The 16,865-nt window shown below is 41.1% G+C and overlaps 1 protein-coding gene across 2 annotated transcripts in view; it reads right to left on the bottom strand.

The window, feature by feature from the left end:
* BMT2 (base methyltransferase of 25S rRNA 2 homolog) overlaps positions 1-15,364 on the bottom strand; it is a 34,302-nt gene extending 18,938 nt beyond the window's left edge. Inside the window, exons 1-2 of one of the 2 annotated variants that reach the window (XM_021384911.1) lie at positions 15,129-15,364; positions 3,483-3,624 (exon numbers count right to left, since the gene is read on the bottom strand). In XM_021384911.1, coding sequence (XP_021240586.1) covers positions 3,483-3,624; positions 15,129-15,294 — 308 coding nt within the window. In that variant the 5' untranslated portion in view covers positions 15,295-15,364. Of the gene's footprint in view, positions 1-3,482; positions 3,625-14,668; positions 14,886-15,128 lie in introns of those variants that run through there. The other variant, XM_021384910.1, reaches the window with a different exon arrangement.

The following is a 16,865-nucleotide window of genomic DNA, read 5'->3' as shown; positions in this document are numbered from 1 at the left end:
CCTGTCCTGCAGAGAAAGAAACTAGCTTGCCACAAGCTAAGGGAATACTAGTTAACTGACATTGCTTTAAAAAAAACAAAAAACAAAAAACTTTTTTTCAGTGAAATTCCACATATCAGTTGACAATCGAGTTGTAAAAAATATCAAGCAGTGCTCCCTGTGAATCAGTCTTGGGTCCAGTACAATTAGTATTTGCACAGATAAGCAGAACACAAGGACAATCACTATTCCTCTTAACTGCTCTGCAAATGATGCCAAGCTGGACAGAGGAAGAAGATGCAAGAAATCTCAGTATTAGAATTTGATATAACTTAAGAGAGTATAATTTAGTAAAAGAGAACTACAAATGTCAAAGTCTCCACAGAAGTAATGAATAGCACAAATATACCTAGCAACTGAGAAAACCTGTAAAAAAAAGAAACTGGCAGTTGTGGATCACAAGTGAACATAAATCAAACGTACATCAATACAAAAACAAACAAGAACAATAAACAGAAAATGCACCCAGCAAGGACGGATGCATAACAAGAGTTTAATACAATCTCAGTAGGTATTTCTTCATTCATCTCTGACAAGGCCAGTGGAACACTTCATCCAGTTTCGGGCGTAGTTCTTTCAAACTGATTCATCTCTTCTGCAACTGGGTCAAGGTTACACAAAACATGCCCAGCAAAGGGCCTGTAAGAAACACTTAACTATGTTTACTTAAGCTAAAGAATCAACTGGGAGCTGTCTTGGGCAGAGCAACCACAAAATGGTAGAGTTCTCAAGCCTTGGTGAAGTCAGGAGAAGGGTCAGGAAAACTGCCACCTTGGACTTCCATGGGGCAAAGTTTGAACTGTTCAGGACACTGGTAGGGAGGGTCCCTTGGGAGTCAGTTCTGAAGGGCAAAGGGGTCCACAAAGGCTGGATGCTCCTCAGGAAGGAAGTCTTAAAAGTGCAGGAGCAGACTGTCCCCATGTGCCAGAAGACCAAGTGTGGCTGAACAGGGAACTTTTGCTGAGACTCCAGGAGAAGAAGAGAGTTTACCTCCTTTGGAAGAGGGGATGGGAAAGTCAGGGAGAGTAAAATGAATTTGCTAGCATATGCAGGGAGAAAACCGAAAAGGCTAAAGCCCAACATGAGCTCAACCTGGCCACTGTGGTAAAGGACAACAAAAAATGCTTTTATAAATATATTAACAGTAAGAGGAAGGCCAAGGAGAATCTCCATCCTTTACTGGATGCAGCATAGAACATGACTGCTGAGGATAAGGAACAGGCTGAGGTTCTCAATGCCTTCTTTACTTCTTTAGAGACCTGCTACTTCACCTCGATCATCGTAAGTCCATGGGACCAGATGGGATCCAGGAGTTGGTACTGGGGCCCATCCTATTTAATATCTTTATTGATTGTTTGGATGAGGAAATTGAGTGCACTCTCAGTAAGTTTGCAGACAGCACCAAGTTGGGGTGAAGCATCTATCTGCCCTAGGGTAGGAAGGCCCTATAGAGGGACCTGGACAGGCTAGATCAATGGGCTGAGGCCAATGAGATGAAGTTCAGCAAGACCAAGTGTAGAGTCCTGCACTTTGGTCATAACAACTGTATGCAACATTACAAGCTTGGGGCAGATTGGCTGGAAATCTGTGTGAAGGAAAAGGATTTGGAGGTATTGGTTGGCACTCAGCTGAACGTGAGCCAGCAGTGCACACAGGTAGCCAAGAAGGCCAATGGCATCCTGGTTTTTATCAGAAATAGTGCAGCCAGCAGGACCAGGGAGGTGATCGTCCCTCCGTAGTCAGCTTCGGTAAGGCCAAATCTTGAATACTGTGTTCAATTTTGGGCCCCTCACCACAAGAAAGAAATCGTGGCTTTGTAGTGTGTCCACAGAAGGGCAAGCTTGTGAGGGGTCTGGAACACAAGTCTTAGCAGCTGAGGGAACTGGGATTGTTGTGTCTCCTCTTCAGACTAAGGGGAGACCTTACTGCTCTCCACAACTGCCTGAAAGGAGGTTGTGGCAACATGGGTCGGCCCCTTCTCCTGCATAACTAGTGATAGGACTAGAGGGAATGGCCTCAAGTTGTGCTAGAGGAAGTTCAAGTTGAATACTGGGAAGAGTTTCTTCTCAGAAAGAGTAGTTAGGCACTGGAACAGGTTGCCCAGGGAGGTGTTTAAGGAAAGGGCAGATGTAATACTTAGTGCCATGGTTTAGTGGGCAATACTGGTGGTAGGTGGATGTTTGAACTAGATGATCTTGGAGGTCTTTTCCAATTTTAATTATTCTATCATTCTATGAACTACTGATACATAAGGAATGGTTTTCAAATATTCAACAAGAGTCTGTTGTAGAGAGAAAGAAAATAAGCTTGTTATTGACCTTCTCTGCTTCCAGCAAGCACAGAACACCTCAAGATGCCACCAGGTTAATGCACTCTACATTAACTGTCTCACAGCCTGTGCCCCCTCTTTTTTTCCCTCCTCTATTGTTCGTTTTATGGGATCAAAAGATCTGTGCAATAAAATTAAATGCAGTGACATCATCCTTGCTTTTCTTCTCTTTCTTTTGCTCATTACTCTGTAAGAGTCACATGTAGGATGACTATTCCAAGTCTAGAAGAGAGTGGCACTTTGCTAATATTTAATCTATTCAGTTTTAATCTACACTGATTTCTAAAGACTCCAGGAAAGCCGGAAACCTCCACTGCTGCAGCATTTTAAAAACAGACTAACAGATACCTACAAAGACTTTATTACATGTAGTTGACATACTTCCTCAAGGCTGGACTGATTGAAAGAAAAGAACTTTAATATCATGATGGGAAATCTGAAGTTTTTCTAAACACCAGGTATGTAAAGACCTTACTCTCAGACCTACATCATCTTCCTCTGTCTAAAGACATTCCTAAAGGCAGTATTGTGCATAAATTCTTTTTCAGATAAGATTTCAGCAGTACTTTGTTTTACTCTGCTGTACAGGTTTCACAGTATGCCTCAGATGCCAGCCATATGTAGGAATCCTGAGTGACTAACACTTATCCTATTTTAGACTTCAGTTTTCTCAAGGATTGAAATACTTTAGCTGAACTCAATCCAGGATTTTACTATTAGGGCATGCAAGAAGTTTAAAATCCACACATTTACATGCACAAGTCAAACCCAAACCCTGTAAATTATTCAGCTACACTCACTGCATTAGCTCTGTTTAGACTCAGACAAATGCATATAACACTACTTCTTAAATTTACTTGCAGCTTCAGCACTTGAAAAGGAAGTTGTTTGCTGAAGTTGCTTTAAAAAAAAATCTCATTTTAGAAGATACTACTTCATTATGGATTTACAGCTTATAAGTTGGAACAGTAAGAAGGTATTTGTTTTAGGAACCAATACATCATTAACATTTTATAGAACAAATGCTAAAAATTGGCAAATAAAAAAGATCTGTACTACAAAGAATTACAAATAGAAATGTGCAACCACATCTTTCAAAGACATTAGTACTTACCTGCAACACCATTCAATTCGGCCTTCCCCTTCACAAGTTTTTGCCCAGTGATTATCTGCAAGGTTTTTCATTGCCACAGCATATTCACAGAGAGTTTCCTCATCTTCACAGTGTTCACGCCAGATTTTATCAAAGTCTCCCACTGAGTAAAACAACAACAAAAAATTGCACATTAGATATAGCGTGCCTCATTATCTCCATGGCAAAATCCCCATCTTCCAATTAAAGAAGTTACATAATGCTGTAAGAGATTACTTTACCTGCGCTTAACAAAACGAGGTTCCCTCTCTCTAGACAAAGACAATACTTCACCCAGGCTTTGAAGAAGGGACTATCAGGTACTTGAGAAGCTAGCAATATTCTCAGTACGCTGACTGTTCAATTTGTTCTGTGAAATTAAAGTTACTGGGAAGTTCTGCTTTCAGGTTTCTGTGCATGGGTATTAAACATGACAAATATTTTTAGAAATGAAAAACTGAAAGGCCTCCTCTTCGCATTCATGTTTGCAGAGAATACTCTGGATGATATTACACGTACAAACGCTTATATGAAAGTTTAATCAAGACTACAGATTTCTTTGGATACACTGGAAAAAGGAATTCAAGCCTTCGCGGATATCTGCCTACATAGACAATATCAATAAATTAACTTCGAAGTGGCAGTACTGAAGAATCAAACCAATTACAGTGGAAAAAAAAACCCAGACAAATTTGTCTGCCAGTTTCCATGAACAGCTTTATTTTCACTTTCCTCATCTTGCTAAAAAAGTCTTGCAGGTTAAATTCTAATACTTCTAAGTAATTAAACATGATGATTTTCCCACTTCTGCAAGGACATACCCACTTCTTCTAGCTTGCTTTATATAATATACTGCCAAACAAAAACAAGGTGAATGTTAGTGGTGGAAGCTACAACTCCTATTACGGCTTCTACTGCAAGAAAGACACATTCTCATTGGTATGATTTTCACTAATTCCTTTTCTGTTTCTTAATCACAAATGTGTGCACACATCTAGTATAGATTTATATATATCTGCAGAATAAAAATTATGCACTGATCATCCTCACATTGATAGAGCTAGCAGCAAGTTATTAAGAGCAAAGCTACACTTTGAGATTTGACTCTGACGACAAATACTTAACAGCACGGTTTCAGAAACATGGCCCCTTAATATGATAAAGAAATACTTAAAAAGTGCAAACATAGCTGACTACAACGTCTGCTAAAGCCTGAAAGTAGCTTACGGTATAACTTGTCCTTCTCATATCAGTAAGGTATTTCTAACTCATTTACGAGAATCCCTTTGATGTGCTTCATTTTAATTAGCAGTAACAGATTTCTTTCTATGGCAACTTTTTCTTTTTGCATGCATGCAAAATAGTAATAATGGCCGCTCACCCCATCTGTCCTCCAGTTACAGCGAGACTGGGTACAAGAGACAGAAGTATTAGAAGAATTAAATCAGTCATCTAAGTTACTGCCTCTGAAAGTTTGGTTTAGGGATGTCACAACTATTTGCTCTTCAAAAATAATCATCTGCAATCATCAAAATGAGTCATGTTTCAATGAGGTGTTTACATTGCCTTGCATGAGACAGCAATCAGGATGGAAGGCCAGGGAGTGGACGTGATACTATTTTAGCTTTAATACAACAGGGAAGCTAAGCAAGAAATCATGTATTCTGCTTGCTATGAGACAACCACATGAGAAAGCTGTTAGACTGGACAAATAAGTACAGTATTATATTTGAGTAGTATCCCTCAGTACCTCCCAAATGATTTAAGTTCAGGGAGACACGCTTTACACCAGAAGGCATGAGCACGGTCCCCAGCTGCCCACCAGCACAAGGCATGCCTGAGGAACGCACACTGCAGGCACAGCCCTATTGGGGTTTCTGCTGGAACTCAGGGCTCACTTTGCCAGAGCTGCCCAGAGAGCATTACGTGGAAGCGATCACACAGGACACGCCAATGATGAAAGAGAGCAAGAAATGGTATAAACAGTGTCCTACCAGCAAAGGGGGCAAAACAAGCACAAGCTTTGCCTCCATCTCTCACATCAGAAGTGCAAAACCTATGCAGACAGCATCAAGACAGAAAAGACTAGCTAAGTTGAAAGTATATTCTCAATAGCTATTTAAGTGTGATGCAATTTAGATATAGTTTCTTAGTTCTTCTGCCACACACTCTGAATCTTACTGCATGAGCATGACAACTGTAAAACACTTGACAGACATGCACTTGCTGGAATTTTGTTTGAGGAACACACAGACTGAATAGGAAGGAAAGAAGTAAGCAAGTAAAAATGCAGAGGGAAAACATCACCAATAAAAAAATCCCAGTTTAGCACTGTTCTTCTTTCAGTCATTTCACTTCAACTGGTCTATTCCTAGAGAACAGTTCCACTTCCCAGTATCACTTTTTCTTAAAAACTCAGAAATAAAATGGATGGGGAAGATGAAATACTTTTAGCCAGCCCATCCTTTCTTCCAGCGCAGCAGCTGTGCCTCCTGATACCAACTCCCTTTATCTCCTTCTGAGCAAAGCAGGGATGCTCACCTTTCCGAGGGCTGAATGAAGGGCAAAGTAGTCCACAGATAAAGAATCTGAAATTTAGATACACAGCAGCAGACCTGGAGCTATTTGCACCCCAGGATAGGAACTTTGAGTTATAACAAAATTGCCTACGGCAGTAACAGCTTTTTGGCACTGAGCTGACAAGAAAGAAAGGAATGCTCCAGACCATTAGAAGAGACATACAGAGGAAAAAAGAAAAAAAAAGAAAACTCCATCACTCATCCTATATAAAGCCAATTCCACATGCACTTCTGGTTTGTTTTCTTCTACCCAAATCTAGAAGTACAGAAAACAGCAACACAGGACAGACATAGCACAGTTTCTCTTTGAGGAACACCTCAACTGACACAGGAAAAAGGTGGATGAAAGCACAAGAGGACAGATTTCCACATGACCACGAGTGACATGGGAAAGTTAAATATAAAACAACGCTTTGTTGTTCTAAGACTAGGAGGCATTCAGAAAAAGCATAAAAGGGCAGCTTCAAAGCAAAAAAAAATTGTGCATAAAATGCATAATTAAGCTTAAAGTTCACACAGCTTGGAAAACTAAGGGAAGAAAATTCATGAAAAACTTCAAAGATGCGACTTCTAATTCTGGAGTTCCTAGACCACAGAAATCACTGAAAGACAGAACGGTAAGGAACTGTTGTATGGTAATACCTCTGCAGCACTTCTCATACACTGCTGTTTAAGCACCTGCTGCTGACCCTCTGTCAGTGATGGGTTTGAGACAAGGACCATTTGTCCGCCCTTTGCTCAAACAACTGCAGATAAGAGGTTTTCTTAAGAGACTGACATAATTGGGCAGCAACTTTCAAAGAAGCATTTGAGGTCCAATTTCCCTTAAGCAAGTACCATGGCAGCGAGTTATTTTAGCATGTTTTCCACATTCCTCTCCAATGCGAGTTTAGAGAAAGCACAGACAAGGGTATTAGACAAACGGACAGGAACATGACGAATTCCAGAATCATGCTCCAATACTGTCCATGCTGAAAGTGCTCCTAATGATTCCTATCTGTTGACAGACTCTCAGGGAGTGACTACAACAGGTCTTGCAACTTAAACTGGTACCCAGAAAGCAGCAAAGCTGGGTATTCAATTTTGCAAACAGTACGTTATAATCCATGTACAAATACCGCATTAGCTCCTGTGGAGTAAAACATTTATTTGTGTAACCAAAAAGACAGTAAAAAATGCAGAAAGGCTCCACAGCAAAGCCAATGCTTACTAAAACAGAAGATTTTATTGTTAGGTGATCGCTAAGGCTGTAAATTAAATAAAGTTTGTCGTAGCTAATCTAAAGGATTAAAAAAAAAATTATCACATCTTTGATCTCATCTTAAAGTTAATATTTGGTTTTGTGCGTTCAACTTCTCATGTCAAATTCTCACAACCATACTGTCATATAAAGTCTAAGGCTCCCTGACAGCCTTACTGTGCACTTGAAGATTATCTTTTATGCAATTTAAAACCCGTATCGAGCATTGATTCTTCAGAGACCTTTACACATCTCAGAACTCCATAGAGGAACCAGTTACGCTGAAATCCAGCTTAAAAAACATCTTATTTATAAGACTGGCGCAAAACTGAAGTTTCACACACCCATCAAGTCATTACAGTCACATTATTTTAAAATTCTTCAAAAGCTTGCTCTCCTCTCTACCCAAAATTGCCTAGAAAATACACTGCCTACTCTTCACCTTGAAGATTAACTACTTTAATACTAAAAAAATCAAAGCTCACCTCTCCTCTTTCTAACACGTCTGTCAGTCAGTGAAGAAATAACTGACCAACTCGTAGGTTCTCCACAGCACATCTTTTTCTAAAACAAAACCAAAAATCCAGTAATATTTACTTAGAATACTCAAATCCCTCAAAATAACTTCCACTGACATTAATAGTGCACGCAGAATAGTCAATCACACCACCAAACTCAACCACAGAGCGATCACCTGTCACTGAAACTTGTCTCAAAGAACAAGTTAGTCACGTAGAAGTTATTTTTAAATGACCCTAATTACAAGATAGTCTTAATTTTGGGGAACAGCAATAGACAGGCAATGTTAGCTGTAAGTTCTGGCAGCTGAAGACATTTTTAGTACAGAAAAAATTATACAAACTCAGTAAGAACACCCCTCATTCCACATTGTATTATAAGAACTAAAGGTCTCCGGTACAGTGTGGGAAGACCAAGTCTGCTGTTCTTGATGGGCCAATCCCACACTAACTCTTCTCTCCAAACAGTCTGCTTCTTAAAATGAAATCCGGCTTTCTTCCATCCTAAATTTGTTGTTTGGTTTTGTTACACTTTAGAAGATTATTCTTTATAGAGCGTTAAATACAATTGTCATTTGATGTATTTTAAATGAATAGAAAAATTAGTAAGTTGTTGTACTTCAACTAAGACTTCTGACAGAATATATCAAATGAAATGTATTCTAAACACTGTTTTTATATAAAAAACAGAGCTCAGCTTTGCTAAAAATGGTATTTTTCGTTTGAGCACGGGATAAAAACCCAAACAACTTATCTGATTCATTTTCCTTCAACAAGTAATAAAATAGCTAAGTCACATGGAGTTAATACCTGCACCCAGGAGACAACTCTGGTAATTATGATTTTCCTTAATTCCCTTGCTGCCAGATAGAGATTACTGCACTAGCTCAAAAACAAACGCAAGATACTTTGCCCATCACCAAACTAGATCTCATATCCCTAAATTTTATCTGAAACCATGCACTCGAGAGTCAAGTAGATGCAGTGTGGTATTAGATCTTAATCTCCCTTACTCCTCAGAAGAAATACTTTGTTAGGTCTTGAGGAAGACTGCAATTACTACAGCTATTATGTTCTTTTGTTAAGTTACAATTTTCTGAATTAAAAGAAGCTGTAACAAAGAAGAAGAAAAAAGCCAAAATAAGGGTTTGAACTCTTGGCTACCTACACGATAATCTGAATTGGTAATGGAAAAAGATGAAAAGGGGGTGGATTGCATCTATTTGACAGCTCAAACCCTTCCTGCATCCACCTTTGGCTTCTACGGAAGGAAAAAAAATAGCTTAACACGTTGACTAACAACGAAAGAAACAGTAGTGACACGTTCATATTTGTACAACTGTGTTAATAAAGCTGCTCTGTGAATTGCTCACTATTGAAAAGGAACCTATGCCCACATTTACAAGCGCCCATGACAACGCTGCTGACTTCAGATGACAGGCTGCTAGCCACAGCAGTACCTAGCAAGATCTTTCAGCTTTCCTTTTTACTGTTGTTGATGGCAATGCTCTGTGGAATGAACAAAAACCCATCTCATTTTTAGCCTCCTAAGACTGCCTCTCACTTATTTGCTGGAAGCAGTAAACAAGCTTTTACAACATGCCTCTCAGTACACGGGGAAGGAAACCCTACGCCTGGGCTAAAGCTGAAATCAAATTCCTATGAATACTTCATGTAACAATGTGTCTTTATTAACAGCGACTCATCAGTTGAAATTTAGTTGCACTAATAGATATCTGGATACTGTGGCAGTGATTAATTACACAAGGAATATCAGCTAACACTCTGCTATTTAAAATTCTCAGTATATACAGGCTAAACCAGAAATCTGCTAACATCCGTCTGGCTAAAACAACGCATGAAAGATGTTTGGTATTTCTGCTTTGCTGCTGTCCAGTTTTACACGTCTGGATACACAGTGCAAACTTCAACTCGAACAAAGTACAAGCAAACAAAGCCAATATTTTTGTCTTCTCTGTCTAGTGTTTACTCTACATTTCTTAGGATTTACCTGAAATATCTCACAAAATTTTATTTTAAAATGCAAAAATCTTGCACATATTTATATATATTAAAATATATTGATATCTATATAGATACTTGACAAGGTCAGATATAGAAAACTGCAATTGGTAAAAGTCATACGCGTGAATCTAATATCTGTATCTTCACACTCAACAGACTTCCAGGGTATGTCACCTGCTACTTAGAGCAGATATTAAGGGTCACCTTATATCACCCTGAAGAATGATTTGTGTCTCCAATCTGCCATAAATCACTTTAAAGACTGATGGCTGTCACACAGACATGGGGAGCCCATTAGCAATGGTTGAAGCAATTAGTACCCCCAGGTGTTGAACCTACTCTGCTAGGAAACATTGGCTCTCTCCCTTCCCCAAACCTGACTGAGGGACTGACTGCGTGCTGCACTTAGCACCACCAAAGAGATAAACACATCAAAATAAAACTGATTTTAGAAGATTTGTGTAAACACAGGAGCAAAAATCTGAAGCAGCTGAGACAGAGATACAGATTTTATCATGCTGAATGTGCATCAGGTACATCGTTTCCCATGCAAAAGCAATAAAAGGAGGGAGATCACATACAGCTGTTTGTTCAGTGGATTCAAGTCTGTGCTGTAGCCAGCAGGCATCCAAAACTTGCGGGCAAGCTAAATGATACCAGTGATTTTATTAAATGCCTCCATCGTCCTGTAAAATATTATGAGATTTCTAATAAAACTTTCACTCAGACTGTAGTGTACAAGCTGTAAAGACAATTGTATCTTCACGCCTACATCATAAAATAGTATCAATTTTAATTTCTAATGAAATGGAGTTTAGTTTGTTGTTTGCAAATGTAACAGTATTCCCAAATGCTTCTCTCTTCCAGGAAATTAATGCAAGTGGGGAAAGATGAACGGAGATCGCTCTTCATACATACATTTCTCCAGTAAACCAGTTCTAAGTTTTCATCAAAAAAGGAGTAACAGCTGTTAACATACCACGTACAGCTCAGTGACAGTTTTCCTGTCCTGTGAAAAACGTGAAACAGGAAACATTTTGAAATAGTGACATCAGGAAGAATTTAAGCTTTCTCAAGGTTTTTTGATGAAAAACATGAGAGGAAGAGACCATAAAGCAACTGACTTCTGAACAACACTTCTCACATCAATGTCTCAACTACTTACCTACTCAGGGTCTTTACTATTGTACAGTGTGGTTCTGAAAGCCCTTCCAAGTCTTCCAGAATTGTAAACCACTTAATGATGTTAAAATGTATTTCTTCAAAAATTTAGTAAATAACACTCAACAGGAACAGTATCACTTTTTTATGATTCAAATCCTAAGTACAACATTAATACAACGCTAGCGAGCACACAGCAAAATATTTCCTAAAACACCTTTACAGATCCCTCAAAATTTTTCCACTTGTACTAAGCATAGGGTTTCCAGGGAGAAGTAGGCCATTGCAAAACATCTTTCCAGACTATATATAAAGCTCTGTAACCGAGGGTCATGCTGTACTGAAAATGTTTACTTGATAAATAGAGTCCTGCATGATTACAAAAGTAATAACTCAGAAAGAAAATGCTGTCTCAGTATGAAGAAGGGATTTTTATACCACAGTAAAAATTAACCCTGCTCGGCTATTAGAAGCAACTGGAAACAAACAAGCTAATATTACATTGCACATGCTCAGTAGATCATGCTTGGTTCCTGATAAACCACTCAATCTGTTCTACCAAGCCCATCTGTGAGGCCTGACAAGCTTCACCACGCTGCAACCAACACAGAATGCCCTCAGCACGGGGCTGCAGGTGACAGAAAGGTGAACAATGGAAAACCCTGCAAGCTTTGGGTCACCTGTGGTACCAGACAACAGAACCATGAGCAACACTAATCCTCCAAACTATCTGATTTCTCCAAATTTGGGTTTCAAAACCAAACCAAACCAAACCCCTAACTTCTGTACTTTCCAAGTGCTTGCGTCAAGTATTCAGAACCCCAAAGTTTCCTGTAAGCAAATAGCTAAGCACCTGAGAGCTGTTGTCTCACCTTCTGGATTTCACTCTGGTGTGTGAAGTAATTAAGACTCAACTAATCCATTTGGATAGGAAACAGAAGCAGAACTCCAGACAAACACGTGTTCTATGCTAATGAGATAGATAGCTAAGTGAACACCTTCCACCTCAGTGTGCTTGTTCTCACTTGACAATGTTTTCCTTAGGCAGACAATGCTTACAGGCTAACCTGAAGAACGATGTGTATTTTTAGGAACCACCAGACAGGTTCCGGCCCTGTCTATCACTGCCTTAAAGGAGTCTGACACAACTTTTTAATGATTAGCTAATTTAATTGACACATTTGCTTAGCGCAGAAAAGAATTTAAGCTGATCCATTTCAAACATGGTAAATGCTTGTCATAAATACACTGGCATGGAGCACGACGTTACGTTGTCACAGTAAGCTTCAAGTTCAATAAATTTCAAGAGTTCGTGTTTTTTTCTTTAAGAAAAAACTGCCTAGCCCTTGAGATGACTGATGCTGACTAAACTTTTCTCTACTGTTTCCTTAGAACCTGGAAAAAAAAAAAAAAGCTGTGATGAATCCCCAGTTAAAAAATACTGCTTTTGCTCTTGGACAAGTATGTAACTTTACTTTAGAGAAGTGTTAGCTTGCAGTAAGCATACTGCTGTAAGTTTTGCATTTGCCAAAAAAAAAAAAAAAGAGGGAACTACTGTGGGAAATAAAACCAGCAACTAAGCAAGGCAGGTTGTACACCGTCTTACCTTCTGCAACTGCCCGTTAAAACACAGGCCTTGCTACTAGCAGCAAGGCAAGCAAATTCTCAAAGAAGCCAGCTATTAAAGTAAGCCCATATCATTTCTACCAACAAACATTTCTGTGTCTCAAGGATGCATCTACTCTCCTTCAACACTTCTAGCACGGTAACTTTTGATCATATTACAATATCAAGCGTTTCCCTAGACCTATCCACCCTACGCAACATAATCGTATACCCTTCAGAAAGATATTCAACATGCTTTTATTTTCCTTCCAAACAAATTAGTACAGATAAAGTGCCAAAGTCCACACAACAGCAATTCTATTACTGTTTCCTTACTTAGATGTAATGGAAATCAGTTGTATAGAACTCCAGTAAATGTGAGAATTAAAAAAAAAAAATAGAATACAAGACTGGAATAACAGTTCTGTTATTGCTCTATATGGAGGTGGGCGTATTGCACTGTGGAAGCAAGAGGTTTTACCTGCATAATGAACTGTAAGTACATAACCAAGGATGGGTTTTGACTGCTTGTTTTTAGTGGGTTTTCTTTGTTCTTGACCTCAGCTTTTTCACATACTCACTTCTAATTCAAATTTTACCAAGAGATTACAGATTATTTACTGATTTTTTACTTCTTTAGCAAACCAGCAGCTTTGATTTCATACACGGTAATGTACTTGCCAATCAGCAGAGCTCTGTGTTACAATACAAGAAAGAAGAGAAGATGATTCGGAGGTCAAGCGCATCCCAGCATTATGATTTCAGAATAACACTGAAGGAATTTCAGAAGGAAATTCTCAAGTCTGCTCTTAGAAGCAGAGAGGAATGTGGGGAGAAAGTCTCAGAACTTCTTTCCAAATACGAAATTCTCCAATTAAAATAACTTAATGGATAATGTATTACTCCAAGGAATCACAAGCAACTTGTATTTTACTGAATGAGCATGTAATGCGTGGACACTTCCCTGCTGTGTAGATGTGACACGATTAACTATTTGTTTTTCACAAATCCATGAAAATACTCACAATGTCGCTAAATTAGAGTGACTAGAAAATTACTGTAAAGTTTTCAGTAACTTACAATTTACAGGACCTACAAAGTAAATCAAGGTATTACTTTTTTTTTTTAACCAATGACACTGAACTAAAGATAAAACAACTTAGCTTTGCATAATAACTTGCCCTTTGCTGAGAAGTGTGCTTATGCTGACTCCCATATAATACAGGCTACCATCTAAAGGAAATCAGTTAATAGAGAGATTGCTCACATTTCTTGAAGCTAATAGTGCCAATGTTTGTCTTTTTTAATCTGCATGCGCTCCGAACTAACAGAAATGTGACCTGCTGATAGCCAGACTCCTTTGCCAGGATCTGACTGTTTAAACATGCTATGTTCCTTCAATCAAATACCAGGCAAACACGGGAGATCCTTCCTTTGGTTTTGGCTCACACTAAGGCCAAAACAACGACTCTTGATCAGTGCCTACACAGGCAGTTATCTGTGCCCAAATCCCACAGACAGGCTGCTTGTGTGGGGATTCTAAGTCCAGAAAGCAGTCCAACCTTGTTTCTTTAACAGACGTGTCATGAGAAGACAAGGAGGAGCTGCAAGAACTTGCGTCTAGAACAGGTAGAGTTCTGATTCTACTTGTGTCCTTCTGGAGGCACAGAACCACCTGTTTGCCAGGCCACCAAAGGGCTGTGGGCTCACTAACAGAATGAATAGATGACTTTTTTGGTAACCTGTGCTATAAAGACAGTTGAACACATCATTGCCATCAACCTAAGAAGGCTTCAAACTCCAGCAGAGAACAAAAAAAAATCCTCAACTCTGGCACCCATGTTAAAACATTTCTGCGATGTTCTAAGCATATCCATACCACTCAGAAGAACCTTGCACATGGGCATTAACACTGATGGCCAGCCAGATTTTTAAGAACATAAATCAATCTATTTTACAAAGGTTTTCCCAACTCTTTCGCTCAGTGCCCCGGCTGAAAGCAGGAGCAGAGTAACAAAGCCCAGCGCCTTCCCAGCTCACCATCCATCTCTCGGACTACAGACCCGCTCTCCTCATTCCCGCAGATGCCCACAGTTCGGAGACGGATCCCCGCGGCGAAGTGCCTCCCAGGAGCCGCCGGCACGGAACGCCGCCGCTCAGCCGGCCGCAGTCCATCACGGCACAGCCCATCGGGAACCAGGCGCGTACCCCCTGCCCGCGCAGCCCCCGCCCCCCCGCGCATCCCAAGGACGGCGCTGCGGGTGGAGCGTCCCTCGGGGAGGGATCAGCCGCCAGCAGCCCGGGGAGACCCCCGCCCGCAGCAGGAGCAGGAAGCGGCCGCAGAGCCGCTCCGAGCTGCCCCCCCCACGCCGTCACGCCCCCTTCGGCAGCGGCCTCGGCCCGGCCGTCCCGCGGCCCCCGCCGCTCCGCCGCCCGCTGAGGGGAACGGGGCGGCCCGGCCCGGGCTGCGCGGAGGAGGCGGCCCCCTCCCCGCGGTTACCTTCGCGGTACTTCTTGCGCAGCCGCCGGTGGACGCTCTTCACCACCCCCGAGAGCTTCTCCTGCTCCAGCTTCCGCTCCTGCTCCGGGGGCGGTGGGGCCGGCAGCGGCGGGGGAGAGGAGGCAACCCCGCCGGGCCGAGGCCGGGGCCGGGGAGCGGCCTCCATGGCGGTACCGCTGCTCCGCCGCGCGCAGCCCGGCCGAGGGAGGCGTGAGCCGAACGCTACGGGAGAACGCGCACGCGCCGCCCTGCGCCGCGCGGCATGCTGGGAAATGGAGTCCGCGACGGCCGAGCTCCTCTCTGGGCCTCGAGCGCTGAGGTGCTCTTCCTAGCACAGCTGGAAACAGGATAGGCCGGACACCCGCCGAGCTCATAGCAGGGCCATCTGCCGTGCAGCTGCTGGCCTGTTCGGCTTCGCTAGCAGCAGCTAATTGTGCTCTCTGAGGATGTTCATAAACGCCAAGAAGTTAATTGTGGCTACAATTAAATCAGTGACAAATCACACGGGCTTGGGCAGAGTCAAAGTTTCATCCCAATGAGAATTTGGTGACATGTGCCACCTTGCCCTGTGGGGTGTGTGGCAGTTCTATCAGAACTCTGTCTGTCCTGCCAAAAGGATTATTTCATGTCCTGTCCCAGAGTATGGCATCGTTCTGCTCTTCCAATAAACTTCTTTTTAAAGATACAATTATCAAAATGAAATAACTGTTCAGACAAAAGCTTTTCTTTGTTATCGACTGTAAAGACATCCCTTTCTAACCTTTCTCTGAGCTGTGCATGCAAACCCCGCGCTGCGTGGTGTTCCTTGCAGGCAGGCTGCATGCTGTGAGTGAAGGCCTGGCTTTTCCAGGAGTTGCAATCTAAGTGCTTAAAGAACTGCAGTCCACTTTGGTTCTACCGTCACAAGATTTACATGCCACTGTGTATTTTGCTGTCAAAACATTGCAGGCTTTTTTTTTTTTTTTTTTTTTTTACCTCAAAGCACAGGAATATCATGTAAGGGAAATTTAAACTTGCCATTGATAATAGCAGTAAGAAGGGATAGAGAAGTGCATCAATTTAGTTATTTTTAGTTAGGTTTTCCTTAAAATTTTCAAACTGCAAAAAAAACAAAATAGCACATATTAATTAAAAAAATACTAATGTACCTAGTGTATACTAATTTCACTTTCACTTGGAAGACATCTGGAAATCAGTGTCTTGTACAGGTGATTGCATTTCATATTCACAGGAAGCTAAATCTGTATTAGAAAGAAGGCTCAGTGCTGTGGAACTATCTGAGCTTGCTGTAATGCTTCTAGTTTTATATGCAGGTCCACATAAAAACATTAAGTCAGCGTAAAAAGAGGAGATTGAATTGATAACTATTGGGAACTTTTTGCTCTAAGGGCAGCCTATACAGTGGTTAATGCTCCATCCACTTTCAAGTTGTGTATGATTTGGGGAAGCACAGAATTAAGAAGAAAAGCAGAAGCCAGTCCTCTGTGTGTGGTATGATATCAGGAAGCCACTGGGCGTACTGGTGGGACAGAAAAGAGATGGAGGCATTTGGAGAATGCCTAACTTACTGCTGTGGCATCAACCCTACTGCCCACAGGCCAAAACCTCTGAACTCAGAATTGTAGGATACATGATCAAAGCATGAGTGGATCTGTGATCTGGAAAACTGTAAATCTACTTGTAGAATTGGGCAGTTTGTTCCCTTGTTGTGTCACCCTCCAAGTGAACAAGTTATTT

This window comes from Numida meleagris, chromosome 1 (assembly GCF_002078875.1).
Source record: "Numida meleagris isolate 19003 breed g44 Domestic line chromosome 1, NumMel1.0, whole genome shotgun sequence".
NCBI lineage: Eukaryota > Metazoa > Chordata > Aves > Galliformes > Numididae > Numida > Numida meleagris.
Note: the sequence above shows the minus strand (reverse complement) of the source record. Positions and strands in the feature narration are given on the sequence as shown.